The sequence below is a fragment of the Chlorocebus sabaeus genome, chromosome 6 (genome assembly GCF_047675955.1).
Source record: "Chlorocebus sabaeus isolate Y175 chromosome 6, mChlSab1.0.hap1, whole genome shotgun sequence".
Lineage (NCBI taxonomy): Eukaryota > Metazoa > Chordata > Mammalia > Primates > Cercopithecidae > Chlorocebus > Chlorocebus sabaeus.
In genome coordinates, this window is record NC_132909.1 from 28,836,417 (window position 1) to 28,853,995 (window position 17,579).

A 17,579-nucleotide genomic window follows, 5' to 3' on the forward strand; every position below is an offset into this window, starting at 1 on the left:
AGGAGGATCACTTGAGCTCAGGAGTTCAAGGTTGCAGTGAGCTATGACCATGCCACTGCACTCCAGCCTGGGTGACAAAGCAAGATGCAGTCTCTTAAAATAAATTAAAATGGTAAATTTTGTTATATTTTACTACAATTTTTTTAGATAAAAAATAAATACAATGTAAGTCTAAAAGAAAGGTGATAAAATTAAATATATCAGGAATCCTATTACATATAATGGCTTAAAATACTCTAAATAAAAGGAAAAGATATCCAGACTGAATATTAAAACCACAACAATATGCTGTTTATGAGACACACTTTGAACCCAAAAGACTGAAGTTAAAAGATTTTTTATTTTAAAGATAGACAAAACAAATTTAGCTGGTGTGACCATACTATTATCCAACAAAGGAGACTTGAAGGCAAGTAGCATTACGAGGAGATAAAAATATCTCAGAATGGTGAAAAGGTCAACTGACCAGGAAGTTATTACAATTATAAGTATACAATGAATAACATAGCTATAAAATATATAAAGCAAAGGTTAAAAAAAAGAGAAAAATCAATCTACAATCCTAGTGAATACATATCTCAATAATTGATAGAATTAGCAGACAAAAAAATTAACAAGGACATAAAATGCTGGAACATATTCAAGCAGCCTAAGCTAACAGATATATACTGAACCCAAAAACTGCAAGATTAACATTTTTTTCCAAGTAAATTATGAAAAATTTACCAAGAAAAAAAAAAATTAGGTCAAAAAGCAAGACTTAAATTTCAATTATGCAGAATGTGTACCCTGACTACACTAGAGAAAGAGAAAAATAAGTAGAAAATAATGTTTGAAAAGGAATGTATTTCCAATGTATGGGTCAATGAGCAAATCACAATAGAAATTAGAAAATATTTTTAAACGACTGCTAAGGAAAATGACATACAAAATGTGTGGAGTACCTAAGGCAATGATTAGAGAAAAATTTAAAGCTCAAAATGTGTATTTTCTAATAAAGAAAGGTTAATATTAATAACCTCAACCATAATCTCAAAGAGCTAGAAAAATTACAGCCAAAGGAAAATCTTAAACAGAAAAAAAAAAGAAGAAATCAATAAAGCAGAAAGCAGACTTAGAAAAGAGGAAAAAAGGGCCGGGCGCAGTGGCTCACGCCTGTAATCCCAGCACTTTGGGAGGCCGAGATGGGTGGATCACGAGGTCAGGAGATCGAGACCATACTGGCTAACACGGTGAAACCCCGTCTCTACTAAAAATACAAAAAATTTGCCGGGTGTGGTGGCGGGCGCCTGTAGTCCCAGCTACTTGGGAGGCTGAGGCAGGAGAATAGCGTGAACCCGGGAGGCGGAGCTTGCAGTGAGCCAAGATCGTGCTGCTGCAGTCCAGCCTGGGCCACAGAGCGAGACTCTGTCTCAAAAAAAAAAGAAAAGAAAAGAAAAGAGGGAAATAGAAGAAAAATCAAGGGAGGAAAAAAACCCACAAATTAAAAATTACAGTAATAAAAAAGAGGACATTACCAAATCTGATAATAAAAAGATAACAGGAAATAGTAACTCAGAGGGACAATAAGCTTAAAAACTTAGAAAGGACAATTCCTTGAAAATCACTTTTTCTAAAACGATACAACTAGAAACAGAAAATCTGGATAGTCTTTGAACCTTCAAAGAAATTGAGGTAGTATATTAAAATCTCCATACAAAATGTCCAAGAAAAACACTGGGCCCAGACAGCTTTGTTGATGAACTGTTCCAAACATTTAAGTTAGAAACAGTACCAGCCAGGCACAGTGGCTGACTAGCCTGCAGTCCATCACTTTGGGAGGCGAAGGGAGATGGATAGCTTGATCCCAGAAGTTCAAGACCAGCCTGGGCAACATGGTGAGACTGTATCTACAATAAATACAGAAAAATTAGCCAGGCATGGTGGTGCATTCCTGTAGTCCCAGCTACTCAGTGAGATGGAGGTGAGAGGATCATCTGAGTCTGGGAGTTCCAGGCTGCAATGAGCCAGGATTGGACACTGCACTCCAGCCTAGATGAGAGCGCGAGATTCTGTTTCAAAAAAACAAAAACAGAACACACACAAAAAAACCGGTAACAATAGTATACAAACAAATTCTTTTATAGGATATACAAAAATGGGAGCTGTTTCATGAGGCCAGCCTAATTCTGAAGCCAAATCCTCACAAGGACATTACAAGAAAAGAAAATCATAGGTTTAAAGTAGTGTTAATCTTTTTTTTTTTTTTTTTTTTTTTTTTGAGACCAAGTCTCACTTGCCCAGGCTGGAGTGCAATGGCATGATCTCAACTCATTGCAACCTCCACCTCCCGGGTTCAAGCAATTCTCATGCCTCAACCTTCCGAGTGGCTGGGATTACAGGCCCCCACCACCACACCCAGCTTATTTTTGTATTTTTTGTAGAGATGGGGTTTCACCATGTTAGCCAGGCTGATCTCAAAACCCTGACCTCAGGTGATCCGCCCACCTCAGCTTCCCAAAGTGCTGGGATTACAGGTGTGAGCCACAGCACCCGGCTGGTAGAATTAGTCAAAAAAAAAAGAAAAGAAAAGAATTACAGAATTTTGCCTCATGTAACAGAACAAAATACCTTAATAAAATATTATCAAATGTAATCTAGCAATATATAACAAGGTAAACACATCCTACACAAATGGGTTTGCTGCAGGAATACAATGGCATTTGAGTATTTTTAAAGAATCAAAGTAATTTACCATATTGTTATCTCAAGAAACATATAAAATACATTTGATAAACTTCAGCATCTACTCTTGATAAAATTAGCAACAAGAGAAAATGTCCTTATTTTCATAAAGAGTAGCTACAAAAAGTCAACTGCGAACATCTCTATGGTGAAATACTTAAAATTGCCCTCCTGGTATGTAAAGCCCAATGTCCTAACTTTTATTTTACATTACACTAAAAGTCCTAGCCCATACCTTAGGGCAAAAAACAAAACAACTATAAAAAAACCTTAAGAACTGGAATGAATACAACTGTCAATATTTACAAACAACATGCCTATATGTAACCACACAGACACTATCAGAATGTATAGGCAAGTAATTAGAATTCAAATAAACTTAGGCCAGGCATGGTGGCTCACATTTGTAATCCCAGCACTTTGGGAAGCAGAGGCGGGTGGATCACTTGAGGCCTGGAGTTCGAGACCAGTCTAGCCAACATAGCAAACCCATCTCTTATTTTTTAAACGACAACAAAAAAGTAAATTTGGAACCAAGTCAATATGTAAAAATCAAGTACGTACCAACAACAACAACAACAAAAAGAATAGTAAGTAAATTACAAAAGGCAATAAAAAATAGTATCTAGAAATAAATCTAACACATGAAGATTTGTATACTTTTAAAAGCTAATACTGAAAAGTTATAGAAGTAAATTGATATACAATGCTCACAGATTTTAAAACTTAATATTGTAAACATCTTAATTATCTTCAAACTGATCTTTAGATCCAGTGCACTCCAAGTAAGACCCCAGTAATGTTATTTTTTGAGTATTGGAAAGTTGATCCTAAAATATATACAAAAAAGCAAAGGGTCAGAATAGTAACAACAACCTTGAAGAACAAAGTGCTATAGGAATTTTACTACTAGACATCAAGACTTATTATAAAACTAAAATAGTAAGAGTGTGATACTGGTGCAATTATAGGCAAATAATCCAATGGAACCGAATAGAGAAACAGAGCTACACACACATAATCACATAATGTATGAAACAGACAACATACTCCATAAGGATTACTCTGGCTGCTAAAAGAAAATTTAACCCACTTTGAAGGAGGGTAACATCATCCAGAATCTCTAGGATTTTTCGTCACAACATCTGGCATCCAGTTCAAAATTGCAAGGTACAAGGCAATCTATAAAAACAGAAGCAGCCATAAAGAAACCAAGAGGAAAGAATAAAAGCAGACCTTCATTTGACTGACATATTGCATTTATAAAATATAAAAGACTTTATGATTAATACATTCATGAAAATAGAAGAAAAGTTACAGATGTCAACAGAACCCTGGAATCCATTTTAAAATATCAAAATATAAATTGTATTTATTTTACGGTTTTCTTGCTGATAAATCGAAAAGAATTATAAGCAGGAAAATGACAAAATGACATACTCCAATTTGCATTCTTAAAAAGACTACTCTGGGCCAGGCGCCATGGTTCACGCCTGTAAAACTTTGGGAGGCCGAGACAGGTGGATCCCCTGAGGTCAGGAGTTCGAGACCAGCCTGATCAACATGGTAAAACCTCATCTCTACTAAAAATTTAAAAAATTAGCTAGGCGTGGTGGCGGGCACCTGTAATCCCAGCTACATGGGAGGCTGAGGCAGGAGAATCACTTGAACCCGGGAGGCGGAGGTTGCAATGAGCCAAGACCACTCCACTGCACTACAGCCTGGGCAACAAGAGTGAAACTCCATCTCAAAAGAAAAAAAGACTACTCTGGAAAATAAATCGAAAAGGAACAAAAGTGGAACTGCCAAACTGCCAAGACCAGCCAAGAATTACTGCCTCTTTTGTAAGAAATGATAACTGGGCCAGGCACGGAGGCTCACGCCTGTAATCCCAGCACTTTGCGGGGCCAAGGACGGCGTAACACCTGAGGTCAAGAGTTTGAGACCTGCCTGGCCAACATAGTGAAAACCCATCTCAACTAAAAATATAAAAATTAGCTGGGCGTGGTGGTGGGTGCCTGTTAATCCCAGCTGCTTGGGAGGCTGAGGCAGGAAAATCACTTGAACCCGGGAAGAAAAAATAAAAAAAAGAAAAGAAAAAAACAGTAACTGGGAAAATGGCAATGAAGATCACAGGAAATGGCCAATTCAAGGAATTCCTAGTTTTCAGATATAATATTCTTCTATTTCTCTTAAGTCTTTTTATTTCACATTGTAAATTAAAGGTAATAGTTCATTGAGAGGGTGGTTATAAACATGGATAAAGCTAAACAAATTTAGCCTTTGACTCAGTCATCCATCTCTAGGACTTTACCCTAAGTTACTTCACAAATGAGAAACAACATATGCATAAAGTGATTTACTGAGGCATTAGCTGTACTATCAAGAGACTGAAAAACACCAAATGCCCATCAATAAGACATCAGCTGAATATCTCATGACACAGATATAAAGCACTATGCAACCACAAAATATGATGAGAAGGCCGGGCACGGTGGTTCATGCCTGTAATCCCAGCACTTTGGGAGGCCGAGGCGGGCGGATCACGAGGTCAGGAGATGAGACTATCCTGGCTAACACCGTGAAACCCCATCTCTACTAAAAAATAAAAAATAAAAAATTAGCCAGGCTGAGGCAGGAGAATGGTATGAACCCAGAAGGCGGAGCTTGCAGTAAGCCGAGAATGTACCACTGCACTCCAGCCTGGGTGACAGAGCGAGACTCCATCTCAAAAAAAAAAAAAAGAAAAAAAGATGAGGAATATCTCTATGAACCAGAGTAATTCCCAAGTTTATCATTTAATGAGATGAACAAAAGGCAAAATATGCTACCTTTTATATAAGAAGGCAGTATGGAGGGGAGACAAAGTGAACACATATAAGTATTTTTAAAGAAGAAACACAGGAAGGACAGGTGAAAAGTGAACGTAAATGGTTATCTAGGCCGGGTGTGCTGGCTCACACCCGTAATCCTAGCACTTTGGGAGGCTGAGGCGGGTAGATCACCTGAGGTCAGGAGTTTGAAACCACCCTAGCGAACATGGTGAAACTCCATTTCTACTAAAAATATTTTCAAAATTAGCCAGGCATGGTGGTGGGCACCTGTAATTCCAGCTACTTGGGAGGCTGAGGCAGGAGAATTGCTTGAACCTGGGATGTGGAGGTTGCAGTGAGCCGAGATCGTGCCACTGCACTCCAGCCTGGGCAACAAAAGCGAAACTCCGTCTCAAAAAAAAAGGGTTACCTATAGGGGTAGGTAAGAGCAGGAATGGGAATGAATCAGAATTACCTCAGTAGGGATAACTTCTGATTTAGTTGTGATTTTTGAACCATGTAAATATTTTCATGTATTCATAAAATGCAATTAAGTGAAAAAGATAAAAAAGCAAATACTAAGATTCAATATAAATAAAAATCCAAGGTATAACTGCACAGAAAAAAAATAATTCAAGTGACTTTTGAGATCAGTATCCTAACTGTACACCCCAAAAGCGTTAATTATACAAAAGCCAATGAAACTACAAAGACATTTTGAACTTTACTTCACAAGTTTGCCATTGGCAGTAGTATTAATGTAGTCATTCTGAAGCTATTTTGTATATATTGTAGGATACAGCAAATGAATAAATACAGATGTTGAGAACCAAAGTTTTCACTATGAAAGAAGGGGAGATTCAAATATAGACTGGGGAAAATTTAAGAACCTTGTGGTAATGGATTTGAATTCAAAGTATCAGGGTATACAGGCAGGTCCATTGAACCCAGTTTTTTGTTTTTTTAGTTTCTTTCTTGAGTAGTTCTAACTATTTGCAAGGATTAATATTTCATGACTTTTATCCTCTTAGAGGCCTTCCAAGGAATCAAAAGAAAATTTTCCTATGAAGGAAAAAAAACTCATTTTATTTTGCAATTACCATATGGGTACAGTGTCTTTGTAAGTCTAAGATACACTACAGGATCCTAGTGATTATGTTTTCCTGCATCTAGCCATTTCATCATAACCTTAGTAATTATTTTATGATCAACTATTCCTAACTATGCTCTAAAAAAAAAACCAGTAAGAAAATGATAAAATGGAAGAATCATGGAAGCACCTAGAAGGATGATGCAATCAACAATAAAATATATCATCCTTCCGTCTTCTTACTGCATTGCCTAGGGTACTGTATCATCTTTCAAAAAAGTATAAATGATAACAGACACCATCTTTGTAGTCTGCTTTTCGCTTTCAATAAACACAATTGAGAATTCAGATTTTTTTTACTTTCTGCCTATAATGGAAAGAGGAAAAAAGTGACGGAAAGACACTTCACAATTAAATGAATCAGATTATGAATATAAAGAGCTAGTAGCACTCTTGACCAATGAAGTCCAGTAATTTTTTTTTTTTTTTGATGATGGGAATCTTTATCAGCACAGACCAATACAACAGCCAATAGCCAAATGTGACTAATGAGCACTTGAGATGTGGCCACTGTAACCAAAAACTGAATTTTTATTTTACTTAATTTTAATTAATTTGAATTTTAAATTTAAGTATAATAGCCACATGTGGTTAATGGCTACCACATTGGATAGCACAGAAAGACACTCATGATGATGGTGAAATGAGAGCATAAATTAAATCTCAGATCATGAGCCTTCAGATGAAAATATCCTAGATGAATTTTCTCAAAATCAACAACCAATGAATACACAGAAATTAACTCAAAATGGATCAATGACCTAAATATAAGAGCTAAAATCATGAAATCCCTAGAAGGAAACATAGGTGTAAATCTTCAAGACCTTGTATCTGGCAATGGATTCTTAGATATGACACCAAAAACACAAACAACAAAATGTATAGTCATAAATGACTAGGGGTTTGGGAGGGGAGAATGAAAGCGTTATTGCTTAATGGGTACAGAGTTTCTGTTTGTGGTGGTGAAAAAGTTTTAGGAAGAACAGTGATGGTTACCTAACAGTGAATGTAATCAATGTCACTGAAAAGTATACACATAAGAATTGTTAAATGGCAAATTTTATTAAATATATTTAGTTTACCACAATAAAACAAGATTGCTAGAATAAAAGATCTCTAAATTCTATTTCCTCTTCTACTCCTGTAAATTTTTTAACTTGTTGAGGTCAGAGGCTAGGAGGAAAAAAACCCTGAAGACACCAGAAATAGGTTCTGAAAGCAGGGATTCTGTAATGGTTTATCTCTGTATAGTTGTAAGCCCTAGAAGAGACCATGCCAATGGAGGAAGAAAATTACATGCATCTAAACTTAGTGAACATTAAAAAAGGGTTGACTGATAAGAACGAGGAAACACAGACTCCATGAGTGAACACTATACTTGTAAGAACAAAAAGCAAATAGGATATTCCTATCCAGTCAGTCATTCAACAGGAAGGACTTCATGATATAGTAATTTGCAACAAGAACCTGGATAATCCCATTGTTCTAAGAGGACATGTGGCGGTATTCTTAAATCTCTTATAATCTGTGTGCATCAAGATTTGCTTAATATAAAGAGAATTGCTGTGTTTAAATTCTGATTAAACTTTCCAATAAAATTGTTTTTCACTATCCTTTATTCTTAGACCTGTCGATTATTTGCAAAAATTACTTAAAAATATAAACAGTAAATAGCATCCACTGGCCCTAGATGGTAAACGGTGATGACTGCTTTTTCTGGTATATTGAAGGTTAATATATTTCCTTCGTACTATCTGCTTGATGCAATAACACCCCAGCAGCAATCAGCGCTACTTGTCTCCGTATCTCGGTTTCTAAGCATTTCTTATTTTATAAGGCTCTTGGAAGAAATTGTCAATTTCAGGACTAAGGCAAACTACAAGGCAAGCCTGGAACATCCTGCGCCAGAAAGCAAAGTAATGATCAAATAATGAAAAAAGAATGCACAGGCCAGGCACAGTGGCTCATGCCTGTAATCCCAGCACTTTGGGAGGCCGAGGCAGGTGGATCACCTGAGGTCAGGAGTTCGAGACCAGCCTGGCCAACATGGTGAAACCTCGTCTCTAGTAAAAATACAAAAAAGTAGCCTGGCGTGGTGGCAGGGGCCTGTAATTCCAGCTACTTGGGAGGCTGAGGCAGGAGAGTCACTTGAACCCAGGAGGCAGAGGTTGCAGTGAGCCAAGATCGTGCCACCGTACTCCAGCCTAGGCAACAAGAGCAAAACTCCATCTCAAAAAAAATGCATGCTTGAGCCAGCTTTAAGGGGCTCCCATTGGCCAAATTTAAAACAATTGGAACATCAAAAGGAATGACAGAAATCACATCACTCTCAATTTGAAACAACAACAAAAAAATGAGTTTATTGTAAAACTAAAGGAGGGGGGCCTCTAGAGTTCCTGTTCATCGAAAAACATAAACTAATAAATACATTGTTAGAAAATCACTAATTAGCAAACACCAATATAACTGATTTAGGCAAGGATCATCCATGGCAATAGGCTTTTGAGGAACAAGATATTTACACTGTCTTCAAGTACTATACCATTTAAAGGGACCTTTATGATGGAGAGACCCGGCACCTTAAACTAGTGGCTAGCAACACTAATAATGGGACAAAATGACATTATGTGTCTCCGGATGTGATGCAATGAAAAGTCATCATCATCTATGTAATCAGGCGCGCGCGCGCGTGTGTGTGTTTCAGAGACAGGACCTTACCACTATGTTGCCCAGACTGGACTCCACCTCTAGGGCTCAAGCAATCCTCCTGCCTCAGCCTTCGGAGTTTTCAGAGTAATTGGGACTACAGGCATGTGCCACCAACCAGCTATCTATGTAACATTCTTGCCAAAAATGTTTGTTTCTTCATGATTATGTTCATTAGACACCTCCAAATGGTGGGACATTCTAAAAGAAAACTGATCTAACGCTTCAAAAATGCCAATTTCATAAAGACAGAAGGTGGCGGGGAGTAATTTTAGATAAAAGATTAAGGAGATAAGACAGCCAAATGCCATGGTAATCTTTGACCGGCTCTTGCATTGAAAGAAAGTTAAAAAGGACATTTTTAGAAAAACTGAGAAAATGTGCATATGATACATGTCAATGTTAATTTCTTGAGTGTGAAAAAAGATATGGTTATGTAGAAGAATGACCTTGATGTAAAATGATTATGTGCTTCAGTATTACTGATGTGGTGATGTCTGCAATTCACTTCTGAATGGTTCCACAGGGGGAAAGGGGGAAAAAAAAAAAAGAATATAGACAGAGTAAAGCAAATGGGACGAAATGTTGATTGATTACTCTAAACAGTGTTCATCATATTGTTCACCTTTCCTGTAGTTTTATAATTTTTCAAATAAACGGTTGTAGTGTAGTTTAAGGGTGAAAACCTGCATATGGCAGGCTAAAAAGATTTGAGACTTATCAATGTAGAGATTAAGGCAAGTGACACAAGCTAAAAGGTTTTTAAACTCAAAATGAAAACAACAGGTGGAAAAACAAAATCAAGCAGTTATGGCCAAATCACAAATTCCACGCACCTTCTTCCCCCTTTCCCTCCAGCATTTTGGGACCATTACATCTTTCGTTCCAATCTAGAGAAGCCTAACACAATGAAAATGGGTTTCTTCCTCCTTGAAATACTGTTTTATGTTTACTGACAACTTAAAAAGGACTAAAATCAAAGTTGTCTCTTCTTACGGCACATTACTGGCAACGTTGTGCCAACGACAACAATAAGAAGTTTATCTAAAATAAAATATAACTTACATGAGTTCTGAAAACTCACCCACCTACAAAATGGAATTGTGCCTCTGGTTATACAAGCCAACATATTATTACAACCGTGCCTTTCTTAAAAAATAAGTAACTTCAACATTAGAAAGAACAAATACACTCTTTTCAATAAATTATCTATAATTAATAAATTTAGAAAAAGCATTTCTAAAATTCAACACCCACTCATAGAAACTCATAGCAAATTTGGAATATAAGGAAATTTCCTTAATCTGATAAAAGCAAATACAAAAATTACTCACAGTAAATATCACACTTAATGGTAAATGTTTAAAAGTTGACCCCTGATGCCCACTACTACCGCTTAAGCTGGCCAGTATCAGAAGCAAGAAAAAGAAAGAAACAGCATACGGACTGGAAAGGATAAAATAAAGGCAAACTTGAGGAACCACAACTAAAACTACATTACCATGCACCAGGTATCAAGATAATTTACAAAGTCATAATGATTTAGACAGTGTAGGTTTGCTGCAAGAATAGACAAGCCAATAGAACAGTCAAGAAACTGATCCACTTACACAGTCACCTGATTTATGACAAAGATGACAATGCGGTGGAGACATGACACTCTTTCCAATAAATGCTGATGGGGCAACTAGGTATCCACACAGTAAAAAATGAAACCTGACCTCAATTCCCCCCATATACAAAGCCAATTCCAGGTAGAATGTAGATTCTCAACGTGAAAAGTGAAGCAATAAAGCTTCTATTAGACAATATAAGAGGATATCTTCAGAAGAGTAGTAAGAAAGACTTCTTAAAAACAAGACAAAAAACACTAACCATGAAGGAAACAATTGTTAAAAGAATGTCTGTTTATCAAAGGACAGACATCATTGTAAGTGCTCCAAGTCACGCCACACACCAGGGAAGAAACTTACAATATATAATTGGAAAGGCAGTCACTACTATGAATCAATTAGAATATAACTAACATCCCCAATAGAAAATAGTTAAGAGACGAGCAAGTATGTCACAAAAACAAAACACAAAAATCCAAGTAGCCAATAAACATTTGAAAAGGTCATCAACCTCATTACTCATCACTAGACAGGCCACCAAATATGAAAAGACACATGGTGGTAAAGACTGAAGTAGGGAGAACTTCTGTTCACTGCTAGCAAATGGTAAACTGGTATAACCACCTTAGAAAAAGCATTGTAAGTGGAACTGAAAACACAGAGGCACCATGAGAAAGTTCCAGGCAAAAACTAGAAACAAACTGTTCATCTGAAAAATAAACAGTATTAATGAAAATCCTAAGTTCGGATCTGTAAACATCTATCACAATGCGTGGCACACAGAGTTGCTCTCTATAATGTAATTCCATCCGTCCATTTCTTCACATATGTATGACAAATGGATATAATTTAAGATCAGCCTCAAAACACATTCCAATGGTTTCCCATCTCACAGATATAAAAACCAAAACTCTTACAATGATCTGGTACTGCTCTCATACTGGTTAGAAAGCTCTTCTCCAAAATAGCCTCCATATATTCACACAGGTCACTCCCCACTTATTTCAAGTTTCTGCCCAAATGGAACCTAACTGGGAAGCCCCCTCTGATGGCTTACAGAAGACACCATCGCTGCACTCACATCCCACATTCTCTACAGTCCTCTTACCTTCCTGTTTTTCTACTTAGCCTTACCTACCAAACACCCAAGGTAAGGCTATGTAACTGCAGGCCTTCACCCCTCGAGTGTAACCATGAAAATAAGGACTTTCTGTATTTTGTTCATTACTGCACACTCAGCAGAACATGCCTGGCATGTAGTAGATACTCATTAAATATTTGTTGCATAAATTCTATGGCATGGATTCTAGGCTTGGAAAGAATAGTTGTTATATGGCCTACGTGGCTGACAGTTCCTTAAACTATGTGCAGTTTAGTTTATCATAAGAAATATGAACATCCTCCATTAAGTTAAATTAGCTGTTCTGCTTTATAAAAAATTTAAAATATTTACTCTTAATGCATTTAATTCCCCCAAGGCTCTATATCAGGAAATATAAGCTATTCCAAAATTCCAAGTGAGAATTACATGAGGCACTCAATTATAAATATATTATCCTAATGAATTTTCTAATCTTACTATTATCCTGCAAATAAGCCTATAAAAACGATACTGGATAGACCACTTTTTAAAATATTACAGTAAAATCTCGGTAGTTCTGCTAACGAAAGCTAATAGTATCTAGAGATATAAAATACAGATCTCTCAGAAACATCACCTTAGCCAAGAAACCAAAATTTCAACATAATGCAATTATTAGAATCAGATTTAACAAGATCTTAGTACAAGGAAACCTCCCTGAACAGCCCAAGACACTCCACAACAGTCCTAGACCACACATTTTATGGCATAGGTCACAGTCTAGACAGGTTAAGCTTCCATTTTTCCAACAAATATTTTACTGCTGTTAGTAAAAACGATTTAGTTAAAAGAAAGAAAAAAAAAAGGATGCTCTGAATTTCTCTCCTCTCCCTGTATCTTGTAACAAATAAATAAAACCTTTGGGGGGGAAAAAAGGGAATCAACTGGAAGATGGTTGTTTGAATAAATTATGTATATCAGCCGGGCGCGGTGGCTCAAGCCTGTAATCCCAGCACTTTGGGAGGCCGAGACGGGCGGATCACGAGGTCAGGAGATCGAGACTATCCTGGCTAACATGGTGAAACCCCATCTCTATTAAGAAATACAAAAAAAACTAGCCAGGCGAGGTGGCGGGCGCCTGTAGTCCCAGCTACTCGGGAGGCTGAGGCCGGAGAATGGCGTGAACCCGGGAGGCAGAGCTTGCAGTGAGCTGAGATCCGGCCACTGCACTCCAGCCTGGGCGACAGAGCGAGACTCCGTCTCAAAAAAAAAAATAAATAAAAAAATTAAAAAAAAAATTATGTATATCAGCTCTGAAGTAACCAAGAAATAAACCTGCCTAATTGGCGTTCAAACCAGCCAAGAGTCATTTTTCAGGCTCAGAAAGTGTTTTGCAATTAAAATAACATTCCAATTTTCGTTAAAATTAAAATAAGTTTTATCAATAGCTTTTCTTGGAAAAAAAAAATCCCATCCAATTTTACAAACTTTTAGATAAAATAATAAAATTGTGTACTTTTAAAACAACAGTGTTTTCCTATATAAAATGTGTAAATACTTGTATAAACGTAACTGGAACCACCCTATACATACTGTCCTAGTTTTCAATGCCTACATAATAGCTCCTGATTCATTTAACCAATCCCCTAATGTCAGACTTTTAGTTTTTCTCATTATTATAAACAAAGCTGCAGGGAATGTTTCTCACATGTTTTTCTGCTAGATCAAAATAGAAACCAACCAAAGTTTTAACTAAAACAAATTGTTTTGGAAATGTTTCACCATTGACTCTATAAGTGAAAGCAATGTTAAAATATTTGATCCTAACCACTGACTACAGATGACGTCAGTTAGAGGTCGTGGCTTGTTCATGCCCCTTGTCTGTCCTCTTTCTCAGTTTGCCAATTCTTTGTCCTTTTTATTCCATGTTCCAGAGAACATACAATAAAAAAACAGAGAGAGGGTAAAACTTGTTATACTCCCTAGCTCAATTTGGAAAAAAAGAAAGAACAATACTAATGAGCAACATTTAAGCCACATTACCTACCAGCCCCTCTCAATCAAGGCTCCCAGAGAAGATTATGCCCTAAGCCTAAGGCACCCACTGTATGTAAAGAACTCATTTCTGTCTCTGCATCTAGAGCCAACTAGGTAGGTACCCTCCCACGGGAAACTGAAAACAGTCATTCAGATCATTTTCTGCAGAGTTTAACTCTGTCTCACAAAACCCATGTAGGGAAAGGCCAAGAGCTTAAAAGCATGTTTGATTCAACTTACATAAAGGAATACTAAGTGCCACATATAAAGCTACTATGACATTTTCCCCTTCTACACTCAGGATGTCACTATGCTTCTATTTTACTAGAACTCACTGTACTACCCCAACTGGGCTGGCTTTAAAGCCTAAATAAAGTGCTTCACAAAAAATTTTCACTGCCGATTTACTGGACAGTTTTCCTATACGACACTTATAATTACAGTGCAGCTATCTAATCAGTTTATTTTGTGGCCTTGAGGGTCTCCTGTCCACTGAAGCGGATGCTTCTATTAAATAAAGATAGATTAAATACTGACACGCTTTTTCCTGAACTGGGGATAATTTTACACACCCACGATAGATATACACGTGGTTATTTTGTGTGCCAAATAAACATTAACACAACAAAGAAAAATAATTTGGTAGCACAGTGTCTACAGAAAACAGTCATTCAGTTTGCCACAAGACTGTAACTGAAAAAGCAGTTACTCTCTCTTCCAATGTAACTCAACACGATACCAGAAAGCTGTTCAGAGCACCCCAAAAAGTATCCTTTGCATTTCAGTCACACTAACATCAGAATAAAACTAAGGATATCTTTTTAATACGCCAAATTGTAGAAAATATATCAGGTCAGCATTATGCACATATTATACACTGAAGTGAAATTACCCCACTGCAGCAGAGGAAAGGCAATAGAAACACCATCCTCTGAGGGTCTGCGTCACATTCTCTGAAAGAATAAAAAATGCCAAGTTTTGGCAAAAGGAGTAACATTTCATGAGGGGCTGTTTTTTCTTTCTTCTTTTTCTCTTTAAAAAAAAAAATACATTAATGTCTTATAATTTAAAGAGGCCAAACTAGTTAAGTTAAATATGTGTGTGTGTGTGTGTGTGTGTGTGTGTATATATATGTATTTTTTTTTTCCCTTAGGACAGGGTCTCACTCTGTCGCCCAGGGTGAAGTGCAGTGCCATGACCATGGCCCACTGCAGCCTCAAACTCCTGGGCTCAAGTGATTCTCCCACCTCAGTCTCCCAAGTACGTGGTACTAGTGGCGTGCACCACCATGGCCTGGCTAATTTTTTGTATTTTTTTGTATAGACGGGGTCTCCCTATGTTGCCCAGGCTGGTCTCGAACTCCTTGGCTTCAAGCAATTTCACGACCTTGACATCCCAAGCAGCTGGGATTACAGGTTTGAGTCACCACGCTAGCCACTGGATTTTTAAACCTTCATCTTGAAAATAGGCTTCCAAACCTAACAGTTGCGTTATTAGAGAAAAATGGCTGAGAAACGGAAATCCAACCCATAAAATAAACCAATCAGAACAAAGAATGATTCCCGCAGTTGATCCCAACAGGTAGTTTCCAAGCAAACGAGTGTTTTTTAAGTTCTATTAAAACCCCCATCTAGTTAAACTGAGTATATTTTTGTATCTATATAAACAGCCGTTCTTATACAGGAATGTTCAATTAAAAAATTAAGAACTTTTAAACTGCTTATAGTGTTGAAGCAACTTCCTAACCCTTATAATCCATGATGCTCTTTCATAAATGACATAAAATATTTTAAGCAAATTAAATACTGCTTTTCAAAGTAATAATTTCAAGACACTTGAGGGGACAGAATCAATCTAAAAGATCCATAGAAAAATCAGATTTAACAATAAAACTATTTCTTAAATTGGGAATACTTCTTTATATAAAGTCCCACTAGGAAACACAAAACTTTGTACCCTCTTCACCAGTAGTTTAAAACTCATTTATTATACGATGAAATTAAAATTTATAAAAATGAGCCGGGTTCGGTGACTCACGCCTATAATCCCAACACTTTGGGAAGCGAGGTGGGGGGGAAGCGAGGGGGAGGATTGCTTGAGGCCAGAAGTTCGACCTGGGCAACATAGTGAGACTCTGCCTCCTTTTTTTTTATGTTTAAATGGCATTATATTGTTACAAATATTAAATAACCAAATATTGCACAGGAAGCATTATCATGACAAACGCAGTAAAACTTTTCCGTGCAATCAAATAAAGAGCAACAAACAGTATACATTTCAAGCAATGTTTAGTATATTACAAGCTACAAATATTAAGGCTAACGCTTCCGTTGACAGCTTGCTGCCCCCGCCCCCAAATTCCCACGCGCTGCCGCACGCCTTCAGCTCAGAAGCCCCCTTCCCTGGGCAGGCGAACAGGCTGCACACCCCTCACTCCGCTGCGAGGTCAAAGGACTGCAGACAAAGACAACAGAAGCACGTGACAAAAGTTTTCCCCCGTTCCCTCCGGGTGCCGGGGCGGCTGGGCCTAGGCCACGCGGGGCAGCGGCCCGGAGCACAGGCAGGGGCGGCCCGCCGGGCGGAGGCGGAAGCGGCGCGGGGCTGCCAGTTACCTTTTCCTGCTCCTCGCGCAGCCGCGCCACGTCCGGGGCGCGCAGCGGAACCGGGACCTGGGCCGAGGCCGAGGCCGAAGGGGGCGAGGGCTCTGGGGGCGTCTCCACGGTGGGCGCCTCCATGACCGGCCAGCGGGCCTCAGTGCGGCGAGTGAGTCCTGAACAAGCGCCTGCGCAGGCGGCGCGGTCGGCGGCTACCCAGCGCCCGCGCGCCCGCCTTCAGGCACCGCGCGCCCCGCGCCCAGGAGGCCGCGCCCGCCGCCGCCGCCGCCGCTGCTCGCTTCCGCGCCACCCGCGGCCGCATCTCACACGCGCATGCCCCCGCCGCCGCCGCCCCGCAGCGGGCTCCCAGTAGCAGGCCGGCCGCCAGGTACCGAGACGCCTCTCCGGTGCGGGCCCAGCCAGGCGTCCCGTGGCGGCCGCGCCTCCTCCGCGCCTCCTCACAGGCCCCGCCCCGCGCGGCACGCCGGAAGCAAGCGCGCCGGCCCCGCCCCCGACACGCCCAGCCTGCGCAGGCCCCGCCCCCAGGGGAGGGACAGGTGCGGACCGCGTGGCTGGGGCTGGAGGTGGTTGCCGCTGGGCTGCGTTTGTATCCCTCTGCAAGCTTACATTTTATACCGATATTTCTTTCTTTTTTTTGAGGTTAAGTATATGAAAGCACTAAATATAGGCTTTGGAACCTTAAAAATAAAAAAGCTTACGTTCTAGAGAAGCACCACGCCCAGGAAGCGCTGGGCCACAAGAGCCACGTGTCGCCTTGAGTGCCCCATCTCCCCCCCTGTTGTTTGACGCTGCATCTGTATCTCGGAGCTTAATTCATGTACTAGAGCTGTTTCATAAGCA

The 17,579-nt window shown here is 39.0% G+C and overlaps 1 protein-coding gene across 2 annotated transcripts in view; it reads right to left on the bottom strand.

The window, feature by feature from the left end:
- URI1 (URI1 prefoldin like chaperone) overlaps positions 1-16,965 on the bottom strand; it is a 72,657-nt gene extending 55,692 nt beyond the window's left edge. Inside the window, exon 1 of one of the 2 annotated variants that reach the window (XM_007996141.3) lies at positions 16,737-16,965. In XM_007996141.3, coding sequence (XP_007994332.3) covers positions 16,737-16,859 — 123 coding nt within the window. In that variant the 5' untranslated portion in view covers positions 16,860-16,965. The remainder of the gene's footprint in view (positions 1-16,736) is intronic. The other variant, XM_007996144.3, reaches the window with a different exon arrangement.
- Between the last annotated feature and the right edge of the window lie 614 nt (positions 16,966-17,579).